This window comes from Vidua macroura, chromosome Z (genome assembly GCF_024509145.1).
Source record: "Vidua macroura isolate BioBank_ID:100142 chromosome Z, ASM2450914v1, whole genome shotgun sequence".
In the NCBI taxonomy this organism is placed as follows: Eukaryota; Metazoa; Chordata; class Aves; order Passeriformes; family Viduidae; genus Vidua; species Vidua macroura.
This window is the reverse complement of record NC_071611.1, coordinates 29607875-29631893: the sequence shown is the minus strand read 5'-3', so window position 1 is coordinate 29631893 and position 24019 is coordinate 29607875. Positions and strand designations below refer to the sequence as shown.

General features: G+C 37.7%; 2 protein-coding genes across 4 annotated transcripts in view; one reads left to right on the top strand and one right to left on the bottom strand.

The window, feature by feature from the left end:
- The window catches only part of CENPK (centromere protein K), a 23233-nt gene extending 12540 nt beyond the window's left edge, over positions 1–10693 (bottom strand). For 2 of the 3 annotated variants that reach the window (XM_054003732.1, XM_054003734.1), the window contains exons 1-4: positions 10047–10210; positions 7821–7919; positions 5777–5833; positions 2841–2913 (exon numbers count right to left, since the gene is read on the bottom strand). In XM_054003732.1, the coding sequence (XP_053859707.1) occupies positions 2841–2913; positions 5777–5833; positions 7821–7919; positions 10047–10181 (364 nt within the window). In that variant the 5' untranslated portion in view covers positions 10182–10210. Of the gene's footprint in view, positions 1–2840; positions 2914–5776; positions 5834–7820; positions 7920–10046; positions 10211–10609 lie in introns of those variants that run through there. The other variant, XM_054003733.1, reaches the window with a different exon arrangement.
- Positions 10673–24019, top strand: PPWD1 (peptidylprolyl isomerase domain and WD repeat containing 1). Its single transcript, XM_054003730.1, has 11 exons — positions 10673–10829; positions 12192–12294; positions 12882–12982; positions 14172–14292; positions 16257–16704; positions 17309–17499; positions 17963–18152; positions 19139–19320; positions 21477–21558; positions 22133–22315; positions 23313–24019. The coding sequence occupies exons 1-11, from the start codon at positions 10688–10690 to the stop codon at positions 23454–23456; spliced, it is 1887 nt and encodes a 628-aa protein (XP_053859705.1). The 5' UTR covers positions 10673–10687; the 3' UTR covers positions 23457–24019.

Below are 24019 nucleotides of genomic sequence, written 5' to 3'. Positions count from 1 at the left end.
TACAATTCTTCCTCCTGCCATTTCCTGCTGACATCATCTTTATAAGCCTTCCCTTACCAATTATTATCCATTTTTACAACTGTCTCATAACACTTCTTTATTTCTAGATACCTAATCCTGAGTTCATGCTTGCCATTCACTGTTCATATTGTGTGAGTATCAGAATAGAAGGCCCTGTGTTCCTGGGAAAAAAATCACTAGCCATAATTTAGTGAAGGAACAATGCAGATCTAAAACACTGGGACAACAGACTTATGCCAGCTGCTCCTGTAAATTCACTGCTTGCTCAATCCACAATCAATTAAATCTTTTTCAGTTTTGTTGAATCACTACACTTGCAAAAATCAAATGTCAGAGAGAATTGCCTAGTGATACAAAGTACAATTACTAAGAAAAATACTACCAGATGCTAGGAATATAAAAGCACATGTTTATACAGAAACTCATATTAAAATAAAACAAAAAAGGTATTTGGCAGAATACTACTATTTTGCAAAGAAAAACAGAAATTACGCAGAAACCACAACTGCTTGAAATGGTTTAAAATATGGTTGCTTTCCCTTCCTGATTTTTCAAAGGTAAAACTTAAATTTTATTTTTATAAGCTAAAAAAAAATAAAAAAATATAAAAAGCCAAAAGCTTTTTAGACGTTTTAATTCAGCTGATTTAGCAGATCTTGAGCTACATAAATAATACCAGAAATTGAGAAAGAAAAAGACACTAAAGTAAAAGCTTTGCAAAAACAAAATTTGCATCATGAATTCAAGTCTGTTTGCCAATGTTGTGCTCAAAAAAATGTAGAACTGCCAAGCTATAACCTCTGAAAATAAGGTTTAAAATTGAAATGCTGACAGGTCCTCATTTACAGGAAATGAACTGGCCACTGCTAAAAGCTAAAACCGAAGTAACAAGACAGCCTGACATTCATGCTCTATTAGTAAATTTTATTAAATCAGTATTTCTGCTATCTATTTAGATAAAATGAGACAATGTTTTCAATTAAGTAATTCCTCCTTCAAAACAAATAGTAGGTAGAAAGAAGCCAATACAGAGAAGTAAGCAAAGAGGACTCCTCATTTTCATACAAGCACCATAACTCTATTCAAATTCTTAGCAGGAACTTTTTTCTTCCACTGGAAAGGGAGCCAAAAAAGGCAAAGATTTGGTTGTAAAGTATTAATTATAGATATTTCTCTATTAAAAAATTAAGATTTCTAATAAGAAATATTATCATCTCGGAAGAAGTAAGAATGGTTGAACAAAGCAAGTAAACAAGCCAAAAAAATAGGCCAAGGATATTTTTAAGCCAATAGCTTGAAGTTTAATATACATATTTTAGTACAGAAATCGAACAGCCTCAGGTATTTTACCCAGATAAAAACTAGAGTTCTTTCAATTAATTTGCTTTAAGCCAGCAACTTATTCGTGAACAGCAGCCAGGAACCAGTATGTTCCAAATTCATTCAATGACATGCCTTTGGTCTACATACCTCAGAAGCACTGGAGGCTGACAGTTCTTGGAGTGAAACTAACAACACTGAACTATGAATTTATTCAAATACAGCAACAGTATCTATTTATTAAAAAAAAAAAATCCCAGCTTCTCTTATTTATGGATGAGATGCAGCAAATACATTGAAAAAAGTTGGAGAACTGCCTCTAATGTTGATCTGGAAAGGCATTTCTGTTTGGCTAAATAACAAAACATTGGAAATCACCACATGCTGTCTATAGCATTCCTATAATTTTGGAAATACTACAAAACCAAGCCTCTACTGGCATAAAAATATTAAAATGAGTCAATATATTAATTTAAAGATTAATTAGAAGTTTTACGGGATTGACAGGTGCTAACAGGTCCTTGATGGGAGACATAACCACGAGGACTACCAGAATATTAATGATAGTGTAGTGTGAACTGTTTTAGGAATGTCCATATGAGACATCTGAAAACAAAGATTACTTTACTCACACTTAGATCCTGAATGCTTTTATTTCCAGTGTCTGCCACATCAGCCTTGCAAGAGGGTGCAATCTATCAGCAATGGTGCTTATGTACAAAGAGAACGTTGAAGAACTGAGGAATTGATACCTTTTGACTGATAATGCCTAACAATTATAAGAACTACTACTAGTCTCAGTGGTTTGTGCTTCTTAGGATCAGTAAGTGTTCTGGATTCCTGTGTTGTTTAAAAATTCTAGTGTCTCTTACCACTGTATATTGACTTGAAATCTCCAATCCCTGTTAATTCAAAATAGGTATTTCACTACAGTGTAAAGGGCTTAGCACTAAAGGTCTATTTCAAAGTTTCGGCTATCACATCATAATACTGCACACCTTTAATCAGAAAAATAATCAGAAGATGTATGGTTAATGTATCAGCTTCTTAAAAGACAAAATGAAGACAATAATATTTACCAAAGTATTTCTGTTCTAAAAATGAAATAGAAATAAAAGATAGCAAAAAAAACAATCACACAGAAAAGAATATGAAGGAGGGTAACAGGATAATGAACTTTTCTTATTTGGTTAAGACTGCTAATAGTTGTTTTTCCATTTAACTGACTGATGAATGGTGGTATGAATAATGCACTTATTTGTCCAGAATCATAGGATTAAATTATAGTGGAATTCACTTTTAATTTCAAGTTGACTTAGAACTGAAGTGCAAAAATAATGAAGAAATTAAACATACATGCTACTTTAAAAAGTAACATTATTTTAAAGTAGTTATTGAATGAAAATACAATCAGCAGACATTAATATACTCATGTCCTAGATGAAAGACACTTTGCAGAAGTTTATATAAGCATTCTTTACAAGGAAACAGTTACTTACATTCAGGATTTCTTGCTTGCCACTGATGAAAATCTACTGTTAAAGCTTTCCATTGCAGCATTAACAAGTAAAGCTGTGTAACAAGAAAAGAAGCACCTTGTGACGTGTGTTGAGTTGCATTGGCATAAAATGAGGTAGAATAGGACAGAAATGGAATTGTTAAGTTGATACAGCAGAAAACAAAAGAGCATCTATTACAATAGAACACTAGTTTCTTCAAAATATTTTACAGTAATTCACAGTGATCAAGGAATGTTTCTATTATTTTTTCAAAAGGGGGAAATGAGAAGAAGTCAGAGTAGCAGAGTTGTGAAGGCCCTTCAGAGGAAGGTTTGTACAGGTAAAGAAATGCTTTCTGATGTCATTTCTGAACCACCCTTTGCATATCTTCGAACCATTCCCACACATAATGTCACTAGGTATAAGGGAGAAGATATCAGCATCTCTCTCGCCACTTCCCTGAGGAAGATGTAGAGAGGAATCAGGGTACCCTTCAGCTCCTTCTCTACAAAGTAGAGAAGCCCAAAGGCCTCAGCAGTTCCTCACAGGACATGCCTTCCAGCCCTCTCACCAGCTTTGTTGCCCTCCTCTGGATGCACTCAAGGACCTTCACAACCTTCTTAAATTGTGGGGTGCAGAACTGCCCTGAGCACACCAGGTGAGGCTGCACAGCCCTGAACACAGGGATAATCCCCTCTCCTGTGGCTGGCAGTGCCATGCTCAAGGCTCCCAGGATGCCGTTTGCCCTCCGGGCTGCCGGGGCACGCTGCGGGCTCCCCCTGAGCCCTGTCAACCAGCACCCTCAGGTCCCTTCCTGCAGTGGCCCAGCAGCCACTCCTTTCCCGCTGTTCCTGTTGTTAGTAGATGTCATGCCATTGAGGCTTGCCCAATGTTCTAAGCTAGCTAGATCCCTTTGCAAGGCCTCTGGCCCCTCCAGAGTGTCAACAGCATCGTCCAGTTTGGAGTCATCAGCCAGTTTGCTCATGGTGCATTCCAATCCTTCACCCAGATCAGTGATAAAACACATGGAACAGAACTGAGCTGCACCCTGAGGAACACCGCTGGCAGCTGGTCACCAGCCAGATGCAGCCCCAGTCACTGTATCCCGCTGAGCTCTGCACTTCAGCCAGGTCTTCACCCAGCACACTGTGAACCTGCTCATTCCACAGCTGCAGATGTCCAGAAGGATGCTGTGAGGGATAGCATAATAACGACATTTAACAAGAAGAAATTACATATGCACTGATTAAGAAAAAGTCCAAATAGCTATTGGAGTTACACCCCCTTCTCCTCCCATTTTGCTGCCTATGCTAGTAATTTATCAGTTGCATTTTTCAAAGTTAGTAAGAGAAAAATCTGTCCTTATCTTGATTCCTGAGGCTTCAGTTATATTTCCTCTCCCCTGTCGAGATGAGGAGGGGAGTGATGAACAGCTAAGCTGGCCAGATAGGATTAAACCCACCATAGGGAACTAGCAGGTGAAGTGGTAAAGCCACTATCCATCATATTTGAAAAGTCATGGCAGTCTTGTGAAGATCCCACCGACTGGAAAAGGAGACACACAACCCCATATTATTAAGAAGAGAAAAAGAAAAATCTGGAAACTACAGATTGATCAGTCTCATCTCCGTGCCCAGCAAGACCAAGGAACAGATCCTCCTTGAAATTATGCTAAAGCATGTGGAAAATTAAGAGGCAACTGTTGTTAAGCAACATGACTTTAAGGGCAAATCATGCCTGACAAATTTGGTGGCTTCCTATAACAGGATTAGGGCATTGGCGCATAAGGGAAGAGCTACTGATGTCATCTATTTGAGAGTTCTGCAAAGCATTTGACACTGTTTGGAACAACATCCTGGTCACTAAACTGGAGACATACAGATTTGACAAACCACTCCAGTGGGTAAGGAATTAGCTGGATGGTCACACTCACAGGTACAGTCAACAGTTCAGCATTGCGCTGAAGATCCCTGATGAGGGGGCATTCCATAGGCCTGGTTTCTGAGACAGGCACTATGTAACATCTTTGTCAGCGACATGGACAGTGGGATCAAGGGCACCTTCAGCAAGTCACTGACAGCACTTGGTTGTGTGGGACAGTTGACACACTGCAGGGAAGGTATGGCATCCAGAGGGGCCTGGATAGGCTTGAGAACTGCACTAGTATGAAACTTACAAAGTTCAACAATACCAAGCAAAGTCCTATACCTGCGTCAGGGTAGCCCCCAGTATCAATACAGGCTGACTGAGACACAACATGAAAAGTTGGACACATGCACTTGCAGTCCAGAAAGCCAACTGTAACACCTGCATCAAATGCAGCATGGCCAGCAGGTAGGTCAAGGCAGGTGATTCTGCCCCTCCACTCTGCTCTGGTGAGACTCCACCTTGAGTGCTGCCTCCAGCTCTGGGGTCCCCAACATAAGAAGGATGTGAACTTGCTCAAGTAAGTCTGGAGGAGAACCACAAAGATGACTGGAGGGCTGGAATACCTCTCCTATAAAGACAGGTGAGGGGAGTTGAGGTTGTTCAGCCTGGAGAAGGCTCCAGGGAAACACTATAGGACCTTCCAGTACCTGAATAGGGCCTAAAAGAAAGAAGAGAGATTGTTTACAAGTGCATTTTCCCATAGGACATGGGGAAATAGCCTTAAGATGACAGAGGCATGTTTAGAATAGATACTAGAAAGAAATACTTTGTTGTGTAAGCAAAGAGACAGTGGAATAGGCTGCCCAGAGAAGCTGCAAATGCCCCATCCCTAAAAGGGTTCCAGGCCAGGCTGGAAGGGGCTTAAAGCAACCTGATTTAGTTGAAGGTGTCTGTGCCTATGCCTTGGTTAGAACTAGATGATTTTAAGGGCCTTTCTAACCCAGGCCATTCTGTGATTCTATGGTCTTAAGAGAAAATGAAATATTTTTAAAAACCCACTGTCTTACCTTGGCATCTGATGGTAGCAGTGTTTCTGTTCCTAGAAGCATTAGCTTGCTCTGACACTTGGTAGAAAAGAAAAGAAATAAAGCACAAAGAAAGTTTGTTTACTCTTCCCTGTTGTAAGAACAAAACACAATTCACAATTCTTAGAAATTTAAACGTAACTTTTAAAATATAGAAATAAAATAATTTTAACTTGGATCCTTCCACATCCCTTATACCCTAACCCAGAATAGCAAATTAAGAAATGTTTTGAAATCACAACACAGTAAAGTAGAACTTAATTAACTCTGAAGGAGAAAAGTTGCAGCTAAAGAAAGATATATTCTTTGAGTAAAAAGACAATTTATGAGGGAAAAGTTCATATGGGGAAAGGCATTGAACAGATAAACATGAGAAACTGGGAAGAGAGTCATGGACAAGGCTGAACAGGGAAGCTACTGAAAAGTTAACACACTTTCTGCTACACTTCTGGCTTTCCAAACAGATTGCTCCAAACAGAGCAATCATATTATAATACGTATTTTTACATATAAGTCATTTAGGGCAGTATACTGTACAGTTCAGAAGTGGTCTGGTTTTTGGGAGAATACTACGTCAGCTCTCATGTCTGCAATGGGGTGTATATGCAGTCTGAAATTCAGCCCACAACAAATATCCAAGGCATAAAGTGGTGACACCTGCTAAACTCTTTTTTTTTTCTAACTGTCACCAATGTAACCTGCCCATAACAAGGCAGGATGTATTCTACAAAGCAGTACTTTGGAAACCTTGCTGTTAATGTTTGCATACCAGAACACTGTATAGGATTTCTCCCACAAAAATTGTTCATGATGACACAAAATTATTGGAACATTACATGCAACCACATAACCTAGGAGCTAATTAAATGACTATTAGTTTAAACATTTTGCTGAAACATGAACATTTTGCATCCACGATGCAAAATCCAAGTAATAAAAATCCTACTATTTTGATCAACTTCCAAAAATAACACATAATTTCTTATATTATTTTGGGCAGGCTGGGAATGAGATACAAGATATCAAATATTTTCAATTACATTCAGAACAGTAAACATTCAGATTTCTCTTCTAATTTGAAAATTTCAAGGAAAGTTCAGGTCCTCCAAACAAAAGTTCAGAAAATGAGACATAGCATTCTCTGCCACTTGTCACAAGCGAACTTATCTGAATACTCAACAAGAAATAAATCCCATTAGTCTTTTTAAATCAACTTGTGTAAAATTATTGCATTGTGAGTTGTCCGTACTTTGTTCTGCTTTAAGTTTGGAAATACTTTTACTTCAGTTTCTGGTATTTTATTGTTTTGAACCTACAACTCAGAACTCAAGCAAATAGCATGTACAATAGAAAATTGAGTGAAGTGATTAAGACACTGAAAATATAATTTAGAATACAATTTTTCATCAGATTCAGCAGAATCTTAAAGGAAGAACAGTATTCCCTAATAACTGATAAAAGTTTATCTTTTCTAGGAATCCTGAAAATAAAAATAACCAGCCCTAAACTGTTATTTGTTAACATATTGTACTATGTACAAGAGAGAAATTTTAACCATGACAACGTAACTGTGAGTTTGCAAGGGAGTAAGCATAAGGAGACATCATCATCCTCCTCTGCCTCTCTCCCCTCCAAGATCCAAAGGACCTGTGAAATGGAATCCCATCTTTTGTGAGGCTAAAGAGAGAAGCATCTCTGTATGCTGGTACTACCGCTATACAAATAAATTGTTTCATTTTCCATAATTTTAATATATACTCCCACATTATCTAAATCATAACATCAGCACATTGACACTACAAGGCATTCTTCACCCCTCCCAGCATTTCTACATTCGATCTTTCTGAAGATATTATTTCCTTTTTTTTTTCTGTTTGTTTGTGATTTTTTGTTTGGGTTTTTTTGGTTGGTTGGTTTGGTTTTATCAAAATGGTTTCTTTGGAGGGGGTGGGGGAAGCATGTGGTAAATAAAATAATTCTTAAAAAGCTTTATAATAAACCTAGCCTATCATTTATATTTGCATACCTCTTCCATCTGTTTCCAAATATCCTCACATTCATCCAAGAGTTCTTCCTTGGCATCTACAGGACCACCTGTGTTAGCGATTTCTGATAAATATTCAGCCTATTAACAAGCAAATAGAACAGTTATCATGTAGATCTACAATAACTGATGTCTTAATCATACCTGTCATTTCAGATCAACCATGTAACAGAATAAACTCCCTTAATTCAAAGCTTTTAGCTAACTCCTCTATTGTTTTAGAAAGTAGCCAGCCAATAAGTAAAATCAGCTAACTATATAACTAAGTAAAATTAGAAGACACTAATAATTTACTTTTAAAATTGAATGACAAAGTCCTAAGTTTTCATAACTGCTTTGATTATCTGCAATGGATTCTTTATTTTCAAATAACTTTATTATAGAAACAATAAGAGAATCTTATGTCTATAAGGCCACATTTTACCTCCATTTATCTGCAAAGTTTTTAGGCAGTTACTTCTGCTCTGTCAATAAACATGGTAATATATTTCTCCTTCATTTGAATTCAGAATATTTCTGATTAACAAATTAAGCACCCTCAAAGTTACTAGAAAAACACACAAAATAACTTGAAAGATATACAGACAACCAAGGAAAGAGGGCACCTGGACAGCCAAAATAAAAATCAGCCGAAGTTAAATTAAAAACTTTGAGAAACTGTTGGGTCAGAAAGAAACAGATGGAATTAAATTTATGGATTTTTATGTTTCTCACTTAAGAGATTCCTCAATGACAGCAGCAATTAGCGGGGGAAAAATAAGAAGGGGTACATTTTTTTTTCCAGGGAAAACAATCAACAGGCTGTATTTACCAGATGCAGGAAGCCTTTAAAAATATCTTAGTGGGTACTAAGTCCACCAAACACATAGGAATTAAATGGAAACATTAAAAATGGATAATGATCGAGAGAAGAATTACACTTTTCTACGTTTTTAATGAAGCATAAATTACTAACTCAATCTTTTGTCCTTTTTCAGAACAAAAACACAGCATCATGTGTTTTATGTCAAAAACCCTATTAAAAAGGGGTGAAATATTCTACTAGTACTTGTGAAGTTCAAGTACCTCATAGCAAAGTGGATGAGGAAAGAAAATCAGAACACCTCACTGAATGCTGGAATTACACTAGAGAAATCATATGTAGCCAATACCTCTACTAAGTCTTCCTGGCAAATTTGTTGCATTTAAAACAGAACACTACAAAATCCAGGTTACCATGATCTTATAAGAACTAATGAGCATAGATTTTGCAAAGGAAGATCATTATCTTCTTAAGAGTATTGGAACGTCTCCATAATATAAAACAGAACCAGTTCCCATAATTTATTAAGACTTCTGAAATGCCTCCAGCAAAGACTGTCCAGAAGGAAGAAACTAAGAAAGAAACCAAGCTGTCTTAGTTTTTTTCTCAGACAAAAAAGGAGACAAAGAGGGTCTGGAGAGATAGTGGGTAGAGAGAAGAATAAAAGGAAGGGGAGAAAAAGAACCCCATGCTTTGGAAATTTGGGGTGGGATAAAAATCTATTCTGCCCATATCCCCTGCAATACTATAATGCATCACCATGAAAGCATTATATGGAATAAAACTCTGAAGAGAAAGCCAGAAAATCTCCATTGCACAAAAATGATTAAATTATTCTGTTGTTAACTTTAAATTTACAGAACAATTTCATACAACGTTTCAAAATGTACATATTGTGAGACATGACAAGGCTCTCACAAGCAAACTGACTTGCCGTCCTTAATGCTGTGCTCTTAACTATCTTACACAGTAGACACACTGAAGTATCACTTTCAGATGTTATTTTCTCATACCTTGAGTTTTCCCTATTTCAGTATGGTAAATTACATTTCTACTTCCACACCATATCTGAAAACTGAAGGGTTTTTTGTCATTAATACTAATGTCTTCCAGTTTTAACAAGTTATTCCTTCTTATCATGTTTTCCGACTACATAAATAGGTAAGAAATACACACGTGTCCAAGTGTAGGCTCTATGTTAGCCAAGGCTTTACAAAAAAAAAAAAAAAAAGACAGAATAGGTTAGGTTGGAAGGGACCACAGGGGTTCATCTGGTCCAACATCCCTATTTCAGCAGGGTCATCCCAGAGCACACGGCACAGGATTGTGTCCAGATGGTGCCTGAATATCTCCACTGAGGGACACTCCACACCCTCTCTGGTCAATCTGTTTCAGTGCTCGGTCACCTGCACAGTTAAGAAGTTCTTCCTCATGCTCAGGTGGAACTTCTTGTGCATCAGTGTCTGCCCATTGCCTCTCGTCTTATTGCTGGGCACCACCGAGCAGAGCCTGAATCCATTCTCTTGGCACCGTCCCTTCATACACTTATGCACATTAAGAAGGCGAAATGCGTAATGTGACCAAGCACATAACGACCAACTGCGGGAAGACGTTGAGGGAGGGGAGAGGAAAGTGATGGAAGGTCTGTGAAAGAGACACGAAGGCACCTTAGGAAGCAAAATATCAGCAGGATTCAAACAACATCGCAAAAGCGGTGAGAGCCCCCGCGCTCCCGACGCCAACCCCTGCAGCAAAACGGCGGGAGGACGTGAGGCGGGACATCCCCGCTCACAGCCGAGGGATGAACGTCGCCCCTTCCCAGCCGGGAAGCCACCACCCTCCCTGCAAAGCAAGCCCACGGCCCCAGCGGCAGAGAACGCCTCCCAGCCCCGAGGTGTCGGAGCGCCGGGATCCCCGTGACGCGGGAGCCGCCCGGGACTGTCCCGCCGCTCCTCCCGCCCGTTACTACCATGGCCGCTTCCCGCCGTTCAATCCTTGGCGCCATGCCACTCACAGAGCGCCCGGCGCGGATCAGTGACGTCACACCATGGCGTCCGCCGAGCCCGAGCGCAAGCGAAAGCCGCCGGAGATGGAGGCGGGCGGCGAGGATACGGCGGCAGCGGACGAGGAGGATGAGCGCTGGGTCGGGCCGCTCCCGGGGGAAGCCGCGCAGGCGAAAAAAAGGAGAGGTAAGGGGAAGAGTGGAGCGCTGTCCCGACTGGGGTCGGGGTGGTGGGATCACCTCCAGGCCCCGCCGGGCAGGAGCGGGCACGGGTAAGGGCAGCTGTCGAGAGCACGTGTCCTGAAGCTGTGTCTCGTACAGAAAATGAGCACACTGGCGGGAAACCTTCAGGCGCGGAATTACAGAGCAGGGGTGCCAGGGGCTGAGGAAGTTGTGGCCGTTCAGCCTGCAGAAGAGAAGGTTACGTGGAGACCTCATAGCAGCCTTCTAAAGGGACTTAAAAGGAAGCTGGAGACGGACTCTTTGACAGGAACTGTAGTGATGGCAGCAAGACTAATTGGTGCAAACTGAAAGAGGGAAAATTCAGGTTAGCTATAAGGGAAAAATTCTTTACTGTGAGGTACTGGCACAGATTGCCCAGTGATTTTTTTTTTTTATTTATTTGTTTTTTTTTTTGGGGTGCTCCAGCCCTGGCAGTGTTCAAAGCCAGGTTGAATAAGGCTTGGAGCAACTTGGTCTAGTAGGAGGGGTTTGGGACTAGATGATATTTAAGACTTATTCTAGCCCCTTAACATTCTATGATTCTAAGACTTGTTTCCTCTGGAGAATACTTTAAGGCCAAGAGCTCTGCTGTGCAGGCTGAAGCTGTGCTGTTTATTGATGTAGAGTTAATCTGTCTTTCAGATCACTGCCCTAAGGTGGAGCACAGGAGAAGCCTCTAGGCTGTATTTTGGCATGTGGTATTGATGTGTGCAGCAACTTCCAGCTCTTTGGATATCACTTAAAGTTTTCTTCAAGTAAAAAAAAAAATGTTCATCAGATGTAAACATGCAAATTCAGTAGAAAATACCGTTGCACAGGTGTTAACAAGTAGGATGTAAAAATCAGAAACAAACTCAAAATCAGATTATTTTAGGTCAGCCAGTTAAACAACGAAATAGGTGGATACGAGCACTTAAAATTTACACTACAGGACCTGTGTGGGACCACAAATCTCGTAAAAACAACAGGGGTACACGTGGTTTTAGAATTAAATGAGGTTCAGATGACCTTCTGTTTTCTGGCAGTAACTTAAAAACTGTTGATTGACTTTGTTTTTTTGGAAACAATAAGACAGTTACTGTAACAGTTGCTTTAAGAGGTAGTAGCAATATGAGTTAAAGCAGCATTTGAGTGGCTTTAGTCCACAGAAAATGTGTAAGTCTGAGTGCAAAGCCAGAGCTAAAAGCCCTTTAATTATGTTTGCACAAAATCCTGCGTATTTTTTACTAAATATGAGTAAGTAATAAAAGGATAAGTAAAAGAGAACAAAATGTAAATGTAACTTCATGAAAAAAAAGAACCTGACTTTTCTTTCTGTGCTGTGTAGTTCTTGAATTCGAACACGTTTATCTTGAAAATCTACCATCAGCTTCAATGTATGAACGCAGTTACATGCACAGAGATGTTATTACACACGTAGCATGTACAAAGTAAGTATTTCTGTTTTCCATTGTATTTCTTTGTCTGGGGTGTATTTTTGTGTAGACTAAGAAATTTTCACTGTAGAAGTTTTATAACGGAAAGTTACAGTGTCCTGAGGCAGTTTTTAAAGGGTGGTAGGGTTTTTTTAAAAAATAAGTGGCTTACCTAGAAGCAAAGTATAAGTTGTTTTTGTAGGCTAAAGGAGGGTCTTAAAATCCTTGTTAAAATATGCAGGAAATACAGGAGTAAGATTAGCTTACTCCCTCTGAAAAAATACCATTCACCAGAATTGCAGGGATCACACACACACATAGTAACTACCATGAAACCAGACTTAAAATAGTAGTTATATTTACATATTCAAAAAGGATAGTGTTATATTTTTGTTCAGTTTGACTTTTCATAGATTAATCCAGAATGCACTAAAATACCACTTTTGTTTTTCCAGGAGTTATAGTACCCATTCAGACAGACTGCCACAGTAATTTCTTGATTTCATTCTCTGCACAGTGTTAATTCTAGTGAAAATTACTGACTAGTGGGAAGGTGCATAATATGTACATTTCTTGTTTTTATTTTTCTTTTCTAATTGTAGGACAGATTTTATCATAACAGCCAGTCATGATGGACATGTAAAATTCTGGAAGAAAATAGAAGAAGGGATTGAGTTTGTTAAACACTTCCGAAGTCACTTGGGTGAGAAGTTGCTCTTTCTTATCTAAAGGACTTTACTTTTTCCTCTCCCTTGCTCTTTGTTGTTTGAAGAGAGAGTGCAAATAGAGGGAGAGATTCTGGGGTTCCTTTACTGCAGTCAGAGATTAAATGATATCTACCAGTCTTCCCTTTATTCCTCTGTCCTGTTACATTTTGCTCCCAAGCTGTAGCAGGGATGGAATGAAAATGAAACATGAAAATGAAAACTGAAGCCTCTTCATTGCCTTGTGCCTGCTTGTGGGGAGAATATCTGGAACATAAGTGAACAAGATACGCAAAAGTGTTCATAAAAGCCAGAGAAGTTGAAAAATATGTTGTTTTAAATAAGGTTACCTCAGTCTTTTTTTTTTTTTTTCCTTGCAGTGTGGGAAAAAAGTTATTTTCATCTGGAATACTCTAACTGTAGAGCAAATTCTGCATTATTGTTGTAATTATCAGACAAATTGCAATTAAGGGAAACATTAACCCCATATTCTGACCTAATAAGTATACAAAGGTTTTCAACAGTATGCTAAGCATTAAATAGGCTGGACAGAAAATAAGATTCTTAACAGTATTAGAAATTACTATATGCCTGAAGGAAAAAAATCCAATTTGATATGCAGAATGTTACAGTAAGTTTCCTTTTAGAGTTACAAGAAATACTAAAGTCTGGTTTTCATCTTAACCTTCAGCTTCTTAATATATACAGAAGCAAAAGGTCTGAACAAAACCTACCATGTGAAAATCAGGATTGTGAGAACTTTATGGAAGGCCCAGTTGCAGAGAAGTTTTGAGTATCCTGAGTGTAATAGTCTATAGAGTTCTGCTGCTTTTACCCTGTTGAGAAATGCAAACTGAGGAGCACATGATGTTTGCCCAAATCTAAATGTTCTCAAGTTTCTAAAATCAACATTTTAAACTAAACTTGCTGCCATTATAATATTTTACTATGTTTTTTGTAAATTGTTCATTATCACATACCTGAGTCTAAATACTGATAGGCCATAAAATGTTGTTTTGTGAATTTTATTTTTTTAAATAATATTTTATTGAAGTCAGGTAGAGTTTTAAATGGAAAAGGTGACAAAGTTGGGAAACAGGTTTAAGCCTCTGTAGGTTTTCCATATGTAATACTGAAATGAAGGATGTCCTTTCCCATTTCTTAATAGTATCTTAAATTAATTCACAGGTGTTATTGAGAGTATTGCTGTTAGTTCAGAGGGGGCATTATTCTGTTCTGTTGGAGATGACAAAGCGATGAAGGTGTTTGATGTAGTTAACTTTGACATGATCAACATGCTGAAACTTGGGTAAGTAACTTAGTTCTCAGAAGTGTTCTTTTGAGATTATCAGAAGGGGTTGTTTGCTAAGAGATAAGTCAGTAATTTGGGGTTCTTAAGTTCTTCCCCTTCCCCCATGCCCCAGTCATATGAAGTTGAGTAAACTGCATTGTCTGAAATTAATCCAATGGCTGGAGACTGCCTGACTGAATAGAAAAAAGTACTACTGGAGCAGTAGAAGAGAGGAGTAGAAAAGAGGCTTCCTCGGTGTTAAATCTTATGCACAAGGTTGTGGGGTTTCTTCAAATATTTAGCTAGGCATAATTTCTTTCTGTTGTTTGGCGCTGAATTAAGAATTACAGTCTATTAGTAGTTCCATTAGGGAAGGGATTTGGCCTGCCTGTGTTGACTCATTTGTTGTCATAGGGATACAATTTCCTTTTTCCGCTAGAAGCAATATTGTTGTTTTCTTTAGTCTCGTAGCATTTTTGTAGTTACACAGTATGTACCTAAAGGATCTGGGAGGAGCAAGAATGGATGTTACTGGAATTGTAACAATACCAGAGAAAAACAAGGTCCACCCTGTTAAAATGGTGCATTTAAAGGGCTGGAGGATCAATAAATGCTGCATCCAGAACAGTAGAAACACTGATTTCTCCACAAACCTTTCAGAATTGGAAAACATATTCTTCATAGTCTATGATGTATTGGTTAATTTTGAAACTGAATAGAAGTATAAAGGTAGGGGAAAAAAGCTTTTACAAAGACCATGTTATAAAAGCATATGCTATCTGCTTCCTTTGTTATAGTTTTAGTGTCATCCTCCTGATAATGTACTTAACCTATAGGAATTGATTCTCTCTTGGCTGCCTGTTGCAGAAAAATTCCAGTTAGGGTTAAGCTTTTTGGTTTTGTTGTTATTTTTGACATAACAGCCCTGTACTGTTACTGCATAATTGGTAAAATTATAGAAAAAAGAAAATAAAGCAGCCCTGATCTTCAGAGCTTTCCAGTTCTAACTAATATATAGACCATGGCTCTCTGCAATTCTCCAAGCTTTATGCTTCCATCTGTGATCTGGAAAACATTGGCTATTTCTGCAGAGATTTCATATTTATTTATTTGTTCCTGTTCTTCCTAATGAATTTGAGACGGAAGTTTTTGTTTCTCTTTACTGGCAGAAATTGAAAATCCAAATTATTGGTCTATCATGATGTCAGAATATCATCAGTCCATCAGCATCCATTAGTTTAATTTGTGAAAGGATACTAAACATGTGTTTCCTCTGGAGATTGTATCATTTTTTTGATGTTTGCAATTTAGTTTGAGTTCTAGTTTTCAGAATCTTTGCTTACAGACTTTAAAACAGATGTAACTTATATTATTGACTATATCTCTGACTTGGCTTACTTGTAGATTATGCTTTTGCAAGTAGCAAATGAGTTCCTTCTTAAATGCACTCACAACCCTTATTGAATATAGAAGGATTGTCTTCATTTTGTTTGTATCACTTCTTGGAGATTTTGTGGTTTTGTGGGTTTTTTTCTGGCAAGATCTAGTTGAACTTTTGCAGAAATGTATGGCAGAGGTGTAGTTGTCTTCATTCTGCTGAGTCATTACTCATTTAAGATGGAGGAGAAATGGTATTGACTTAAGTAAGTTGAGTACTATTTATTAATGCCACTTGGGCTTTTTATCTGGACTTCTGTCCAAATTCCTCCTTTTTACCCACTTTCTACTTTGACTATCACTATACAAAACAGTATGGAAGGAACAGAAATTGGTAGTCTTCCACTGAATAGTATTTTTTGGTAAAACTTGTCTATAATATGCTCAATATTAGCAAGATATGTATTAGCAAAACCAGTAAATAAAGTTTAAATTTTCCTTCTGATGTTTGATTTTAAGTTTACAGCATAACTTGACTCTTACCTAATTAAAACCATTCCTAGTTTATTTTAATTTTTTTTTTTCCTTTCTACTCTTGGTTGCAGCTACCACCCTGGCCAGTGTGAATGGGTATATTGTCCTGGAGATGCTATATCTTCTGTTGCAACATCTGAGAAAAGCACAGGAAAAATATTCATATATGATGGACGAGGAAATAACCAGCCACTTCATGTTTTTGATAAACTCCATATGTCCCCACTTACTCAGATACGCTTGAACCCTGTCTACAAAGTAGTTGTGTCTTCTGACAAGTCTGGAATGATCGAGTACTGGACTGGTACTCCTCATGAATATAAATTTCCCAAGAATGTGAACTGGGAGTATAAAACAGATACCGATCTATATGAATTTGCTAAATGCAAGGCTTACCCATCCAGTATAAGTTTTTCACCTGATGGCAAGAAAATGGCCACTCTTGGGTCTGACAGAAAAGTTAGAATTTTTCGTTTTCTGACGGGAAAGCTCATGAGAGTCTTTGATGAATCTCTGAGTGTGAGTTTTGTCTTGTTTCTCCTTCTTTGAAATGTTTTCTCTACTTACTTGAATTTGTTTGCCAGCACATTCACCTAAGCTACAATTTATTTCTAAAGGCAAACTTCCTATATTTTTCTTGCAAAAAAGGCCTTCTGTGTTCTCTTGCTTAGAGAGTCTCTTTGATTGCTTTGTCCCAAAATGAATTCTTACTGATTTATGTTACCTACATAGTGAAACAGAGTTGTTGATTTTAATTTCTGTTTTCATGATGCTAGATTACATTTAACTAGAAAGCAATTGTGGAAGATGGTGGAAAATGCCCATTGCAAGTAACATCATGATAATGAATGAAATTTGTCATCTTCTAAGGAATTTGATAGACAACTGCACACTTGCATGTGCTTAAGCATAGTCCTACAACATGCCTGTTGTATCATTAAAATTAAAATAAATTGAAATTAAAATTAAGAAAATATTACTTGTATTTACCTAAGTCTTTCAGTTAAGTTTGAATGGAGTAATCTCACTTGAATTCAGTATTTTCTAATAATGTGAATCAGTGTTTTACTGGATAAAAAGTTTAAAATATGTTAATATAGTAGTGCTGGGGGTTTTTTTGTAGATGTTTACTGAACTTCAGCAGATGAGACAACAACTGCCTGACATGGAGTTTGGCCGGCGTATGGCAGTTGAGCGTGAGCTGGAGAAAGTGGATGCAGTAAGATTAATTAATATAATTTTTGATGAAACTGGACACTTTGTTCTCTATGGAACTATGTTGGGCATTAAGGTCATAAATGTAGAGACTAACAGGTAAGTTCCAGTGACACACATCAAAATAAATTTCTGTTTTAAAGTCTTTATTCAGTCAAATTTAGAGCATATTTAAAACTTGATATGACTGTGGAGGTTTCTAATATTTTTGTGTTATTTGAGAGCCTTACATTACACTTTGTAAGGAGTCACTGGAGATTAGAGCTTAGACAAGTGGCAAGCACATGGATATTAAAAATGTGTAATTGATCAATTAATCTCTGTCTAACTGGATGGGATAATGTAAAATAAAGGTGGATCATTTAGTTGGGATTTTTACTGCATAAGGAGGCTGACTGGTAAACTAAGATAGCAAGTTTAAATAGAGAAACATCATAAAAGTAATTAGTACATAATAATTTTGAGGATTTTGAAATTTTGCTCTGAATGTAACAGTCAGAAATAAGACATTCTCTGACTGTGAGCAGCTGAACATTACACTTCTTTACATCTTGTATTTCAGGTGTATTCGTATCTTGGGAAAACAAGAGAACATCAGAATGATGCAACTGGCTTTGTTCCAAGGAGTAGCAAAGAAACATCGTGCGGCAATCACTATAGAGATGAAGGCATCTGAAAATCCTGTTCTCCAGAATATTCAGGCAGATCCAACAGTAATCTGCACAGCTTTTAAAAAAAACAGGTTTTACATGGTGTGTGGGGTTTCTATTTAAATAGCTCCATTCTTGTATTGATTTCTCTACATTATTTTTTGTTTTTCTCTTTCCACTTTTCTAGTGCTGTTTGTAGTTGTAAATGCAGCTTTTACAAAGGAGTCTCTTTATATTGCAAGTATATTTAGAATTTTTATCTTGAACTATCTGTACATTAACTAGAAACAGCTGTGATTTTTTTCATAAATTTTTATTCCCACAAGAAGATGATATCCTTTTGTTCTTGTTGAAGAAAAACCTAAGTAAGAACATTTTAAAAACTAACCAGATTTTATAAAGAAACAATTAGTAACTGTATGCATAAAAAAATGTAATAGAAAAAAATTTCATACCAGAATCAGGACTTTATAGGCAACCAAGGAAGGAGGAGTCGTCTTCCTGTTCACAGTTGGATTTTTAGGTGAGATGGAACCAAACAGACAAGCAATTTCAGAGTGGTTAGTAGCTGATTTGAGAGGTCACAGCCATAGAGGATAGAGATTGGATGGTCTGTTATACCTTAAATTTGCTAGGTTTCTATAGTTTTATATTAATGCAGTATTGGAATAAGAGGATTTATTTTAACTTTGTAGCACAACTGCAAAGCACAACTAATCCTTCTGGCATAAAACCTGCCGATTTTGTTTGAGTATAGCAGAACAGCCTGGTATTCTCCACCTCACTTTAAACAAAAGATGCTGAACTCGTGCAGACTCCTGTTGTAAAGGGGAAAGTTTAAAGATAACAGATTATTAAAAGTTATTATATTTGGATTTAGTTTTACAGGAATTTGTGACTGTGGAAATTCTGTTAACACAACATAGCAGTCCAAGGATTGACTGTCTATGAATTGTCTTTGTACATTTCAAATTAAATTGGGTGTTCAGCGTGTTGAATAATGGTATTGATGTGTTGGACGCAGAGCAGTGTGTATTTTAAGAGGAAAAAAAAAAAAGCAGTTAACCTTCTGTTCTTCTATGCTTCAGTTTACTAAACGTGAACCAGAAGACACAAAGAGTGCAGATTCTGATAGAGATGTATTTAACGAGAAACCTTCTAAAGAAGAGGTCATGGCAGCCACTCAGGCAGAAGGTCCCAAAAGAGTGTCAGACAGTGCCATCATCCACACAAGCATGGGAGATATTCATATCAAGCTTTTTCCTGTTGAGTATGTACTTGCTGCTTTTTCAGTTGCTTTGATTTTGTTACTTTCTTCTGTCCCTTGTGGTTGCAGTATCCATTATCTCATTCTAGAAGCAATTATTTTCTTACCATTTTTCTATTGTTTTTGTTTCCTGACAGTTTCTTAATACACCACAGTAGGAATGTGACTCTTAAGAAACAAAAATAAAGTAGGGTAAAAACAGTCTGGGGCACAGGATTTTTTGGAATTGTATTTGGGTTTATTTAGTTATTGATTTAGGGAGGGTATTCCTTTCTTTTGTTTTTGGACAGGTCATGATAATCTTCTGTGTAAGCTCTGTATTGTAAGGCAGTGCTGTTTGCACAGATCTTGGAAAAAAAAAAGACGATGCTGGCAGCAGCAGCAGATTTGGCAGCAGGTCTGTGCAAGCCAGAAGAATAGTACTTGCAACTTCCCAATGTGGCCAGTGTACTACACTTTGTTATTGCAGCTCCTTTAAAAGGCATATAACATTTATACCAGCATGTAATACTAGTGTTGTGTATATCCAAAACCAGGCATAGAATTGAAAAGTTTTCTGCATGACAATTGCTAAAATCAGTGTGTCCTCCTCTCTCCTTTGTGATGCAAAAATTGCAAATATTCTGTTATTTAACAGGAAATTTATATAATGTGTTGCTATACATAGAAACCCATATTATGTTGACGTACTCCATGCTTCTCCAAAAACAAATTCATCTTTGGTCATAAGCACAGGTAGGGCAACCTCAATTCTACGCTCTAGGGCTACCAGACTTTTACTGCAGTCTTCACCAGTTTTTCCTTGCATCTGGTTCTAGTTTCTGGAATTCAAAATTATAGCAGATGGGTTGTAGTAATGATAGAGCTCTTGCCAGTGAGTGATGGGTCAAGCTACATTAATTCTTTTTTTTAATTGTCATGCTAATGTGTCATATCTGCATGCACAGTATTGCAAGGTGCTTCACTGCATCAGTATGCAATTTAAATACAGCATTACTAGGGTTGCTTATTGTTAGGCTTGTCCTTTCTTACTGTAGTATTTTCTCCCATCTGAGCTTTAAATTAAAATCTCCTTAGTGTGATTAAAACTTTAAGGAAGAACATAAGGATATGGCTCTGTACACCTTTGAATTCTTCGGTCATTTCGTTGTGAAATAAAGTTGTGAATGACTGTGTTCTGCTCACCAAGAACTGGGACTATAATCTAGTCTGTTACATTACTTATGCCATTGGTGGTCTTTTTCACAAGATAGCTTAGAGTGTCACTAAAACCCAAGCGAATGTTCCTTTTCACAGAATAGAGTAACTCTACATCTGTGGACTCGGCCATTTTCTCCTTATAGGGAGTGCAGATAGAAAGCTGGGGAACCTATAGTCAGTGGTGCCTTGAACTAGGCCTTCAGGAGACAGATGTGGTTTCTGGCTCTCATGGTTTAACCCCCGCCAGCAACGAAGCCCCCCAGAACCACTCGCTCATATCCCCCTTGGTGGAATGGGAGAGCACTGGAGGAGTAAGAGTGAAAACACTTTGAATTGAGGTACAGACAGTTTTATAGAGAAAGCAAAAGGCATGCACCCAAGCAAAGCAAAACAGGGAACTGGACAGGCATATGTTCCACTATTCCAAGAAAACAGGCTCCGTCACATGGAGTGGGAAGGCAAATCACCATTACTTGGGAAGGCAAATCACCATTACTCTGCATGTCCCCTGCTTTTTCCCTCAGCTTTTATGTGTTGAACATAATGCCATATGTGCAATGGAGCATCCCTGTGGTCAGCTGGGTTCAGCTGTCTCAGCTAGGTCTCCTCTCGACACCTACAGCCCAGCCTCCTCACTGGAGGGTGGGATTAGGAGCAGAAAAGGCCTCGACAGTGCATAAGCCCTGCTCAGCAAGAGCTAAAACATCCCTGTGCTATCAACATGGCTGCTGCCTTTCTGTGTAATCATGCAGCTTTGTAGCTCTTAAGCTTTTTGCTTTCAGCTCTTCTTGAGTTTAGGTTTGAGGAGTTAGGAGATTTGTTTTTTCCTTATTTGGCTAAATCCCTTCCTACAGAGTCCTGAAACACTGCACAGCACAAGGGGGTCTTAGTCTCAGCTGAAATCTTTATGTCCCTGTCAGCAGACAAATATTATTGTGTTTTCTGTTACATTATGTTAGGTGCCCCAAAACAGTGGAAAACTTCTGTGTGCACAGCAGGAATGGTTACTACAATGGACACATAATTCACCGTATCATCAAGGTAACTTGCAACATGTTAATTTTTTGTTTATTTATGTAATGTACTCTGGTGGTCAGTCCTCTGTTAACACTTCCATTTCCCTTTTGCACACAGGATTGTTGGAGTGCCTTTAGAGTTCCTTGTAAATTCTGAACAGGTCTGATGTTCTAAACAGCTTTAGCACTTACTAAAGTTGTAGTAGCTGTTCTGCAACTGATACGGTAGCAGAAAACTGAAAATTTAAAGATGAGTCCTGCTATCCTGCTTGAATTAAAACTTTGCTTCATGTCGGAAGGCCTTTCTTGTAAGGCTTCTTATTTCTGTTGCACCAGAATCAAGTGATAGAGCCTAAGAATTTGCAAAAGGTAGAGATAGTCAGGTTTCTGTCCTTCATTGTCAGGAATAGTGAGTAACCTTGCTTTTTCTCAAGTACTTGATAGACACTTTAAAAAACCTTAAATGCTTTTTCCCTTACAACATTTTAATACATTTTGTGGAAGGGTTTGAAGTAAGTTTGAAAAAATGTCACGTAGCATATAACACTTATGGTTATGTATTCTATGCAGTAATGTGATAACATATAATTTCTGTGCAGGGTTTCATGATTCAGACTGGTGACCCAACTGGTACAGGAATGGGAGGTGAAAGTATTTGGGGAGGAGAATTTGAAGACGAGTTTCATTCAACTTTACGACATGACAGACCATACACACTCAGCATGGCTAATGCAGGACCAAATACCAATGGATCCCAGTTTTTTATAACAGTAGTGCCAACTGTAAGTATACTAAAAGCTCAATTTAAGGCCTGAGAGGCTACCTAGATTGTAAAAAATCAACTTTTTCTCATGGAAAAAAGAACACACTAGTACTTACTTTACAAATAAATGATGCACATGATGTGTAGTGTATAGGCTTCACTGAAACTGTCCCTTACAATATACAAATACTTTTCCATCACTTGTGATCAAGAGGTCTTTTGCCTTTAAATGGAGTGAGGGTGGTATAAAATTCCTAGGCATGTTTGCAGTCATGTATTACTAGAGTATCTTATGTTAATAATAGTGGTTTAAACTTGATGGAAACCTAGGTATTGCTTCAATTGTTTGGGGTTTGGATATGGTGCCAGGATGTCTGTCTAATATTGTCTAATTGTAGCTATACAAGGAAACCAGTGCTCAGGTTTAAAAATTTCATTTGATCTGTGTATAAATTCAGAGCCAACAATAGAAATTTTGGTATGTGAACGTAAGATATAGAAACCAAATCCTTAAAAGTAACGCTTATAAAAACTGCATTCTTATAGCACTTCAAAGTAATATTTTAAAAACCTATCTACCATAGTTCTGAGGTTTATTAAGTTGTATGAGGGCCTATATTCAAACTGGGCATAATATATGAGTATTGAATTGGGTAGTATTCTGTACTGGCACTTAAAATTCCTCTGTGAAAATAATAAAAATTGGAGAGACTGAAACAACATTCCTGTGAACTGAGAATACACTTTTAAAATGAACTATGCAATGCATTGCACTGGTAGAACATGACCTCTGTAGTACTTTAAGAAAGCAATTGAAAAAGTAAGTTAAAATGCATATGAATATGTGTTAGCTGCATTCTAGTATTTCCTTGCATGCTAATATTTACAGGGTGTTAGGTTCCATAGTCTGGACACACAAAATGTAACTTGTACATTTTATTTTTGGATTGGTACCTAACCTACATGCTGCTTTCTATTTTAATGTGCTTTTCTTTTTCTCCTGTGCTTTCAAACAGCCATGGCTCGACAACAAGCACAGTGTGTTTGGACGAGTGACTAAAGGAATGGAAGTTGTTCAGAGAATCTCAAATGTCAAAGTCAATCCCAAAACTGACAAACCCTATGAGGATATTAGCATCATTAATATAACAGTGAAGTAAGGCAGGCATTGAAGGTTCCAGCTTAAGCAGAAAAAAACTGACCATGTAGGATCTAGAAAGGGACCTAGGAAGAACAAACATTTTTGATAGTTCCTAGATATAGCAAATACCAGGACAGAGCAATCACCAGTTCTACTATTTTTAATGTACCTAAAGTGCCCTAATTCTGCGTTTCTGGTAACTTGATATTTTAAAGTAAAAACATGCACATGTTTCTTACAAATTCTACTGTCTTTCTTGCATCCCTTCTATACAAAATTAAAGATTAAAAACCCCTCCCACATCCCATGATAGTGTTTGTAACATTTTCACGTTTATTTAATTAATGTGTTTCATGGTACTGAAATCTTTGACAAAGGAAAAGGCCAGAAATACTAAGTTGAGTGTACTTCTCAATCCTTTGTACATTAATCCTTTATACAAAATTAGATTAAGTTATGGTACTGTTGGCTATGAAAAGCAAACAATGTAACCTACCTCTATTCTTTAAAAATAATTATGTACACATCTCTGTCCAAGAGCAATGATCAACTCTTAAAATGCCAGTGTATAAATTCCTTTGC

Excerpts from the sequence above, each read along its gene's own strand:
- PPWD1 (XM_054003730.1), top strand. The coding sequence starts at position 10,688 with ATGGCGTCCGCCGAGCCCGAGCGCAAGCGAAAGCCGCCGGAGATGGAG. Across the intron at positions 12,983-14,171 it reads ACACTTCCGAAGTCACTTGG|GTGTTATTGAGAGTATTGCT; the intron begins GTGAGAAGTTGC and ends ATTAATTCACAG. Across the intron at positions 22,316-23,312 it reads TTATAACAGTAGTGCCAACT|CCATGGCTCGACAACAAGCA; the intron begins GTAAGTATACTA and ends GCTTTCAAACAG.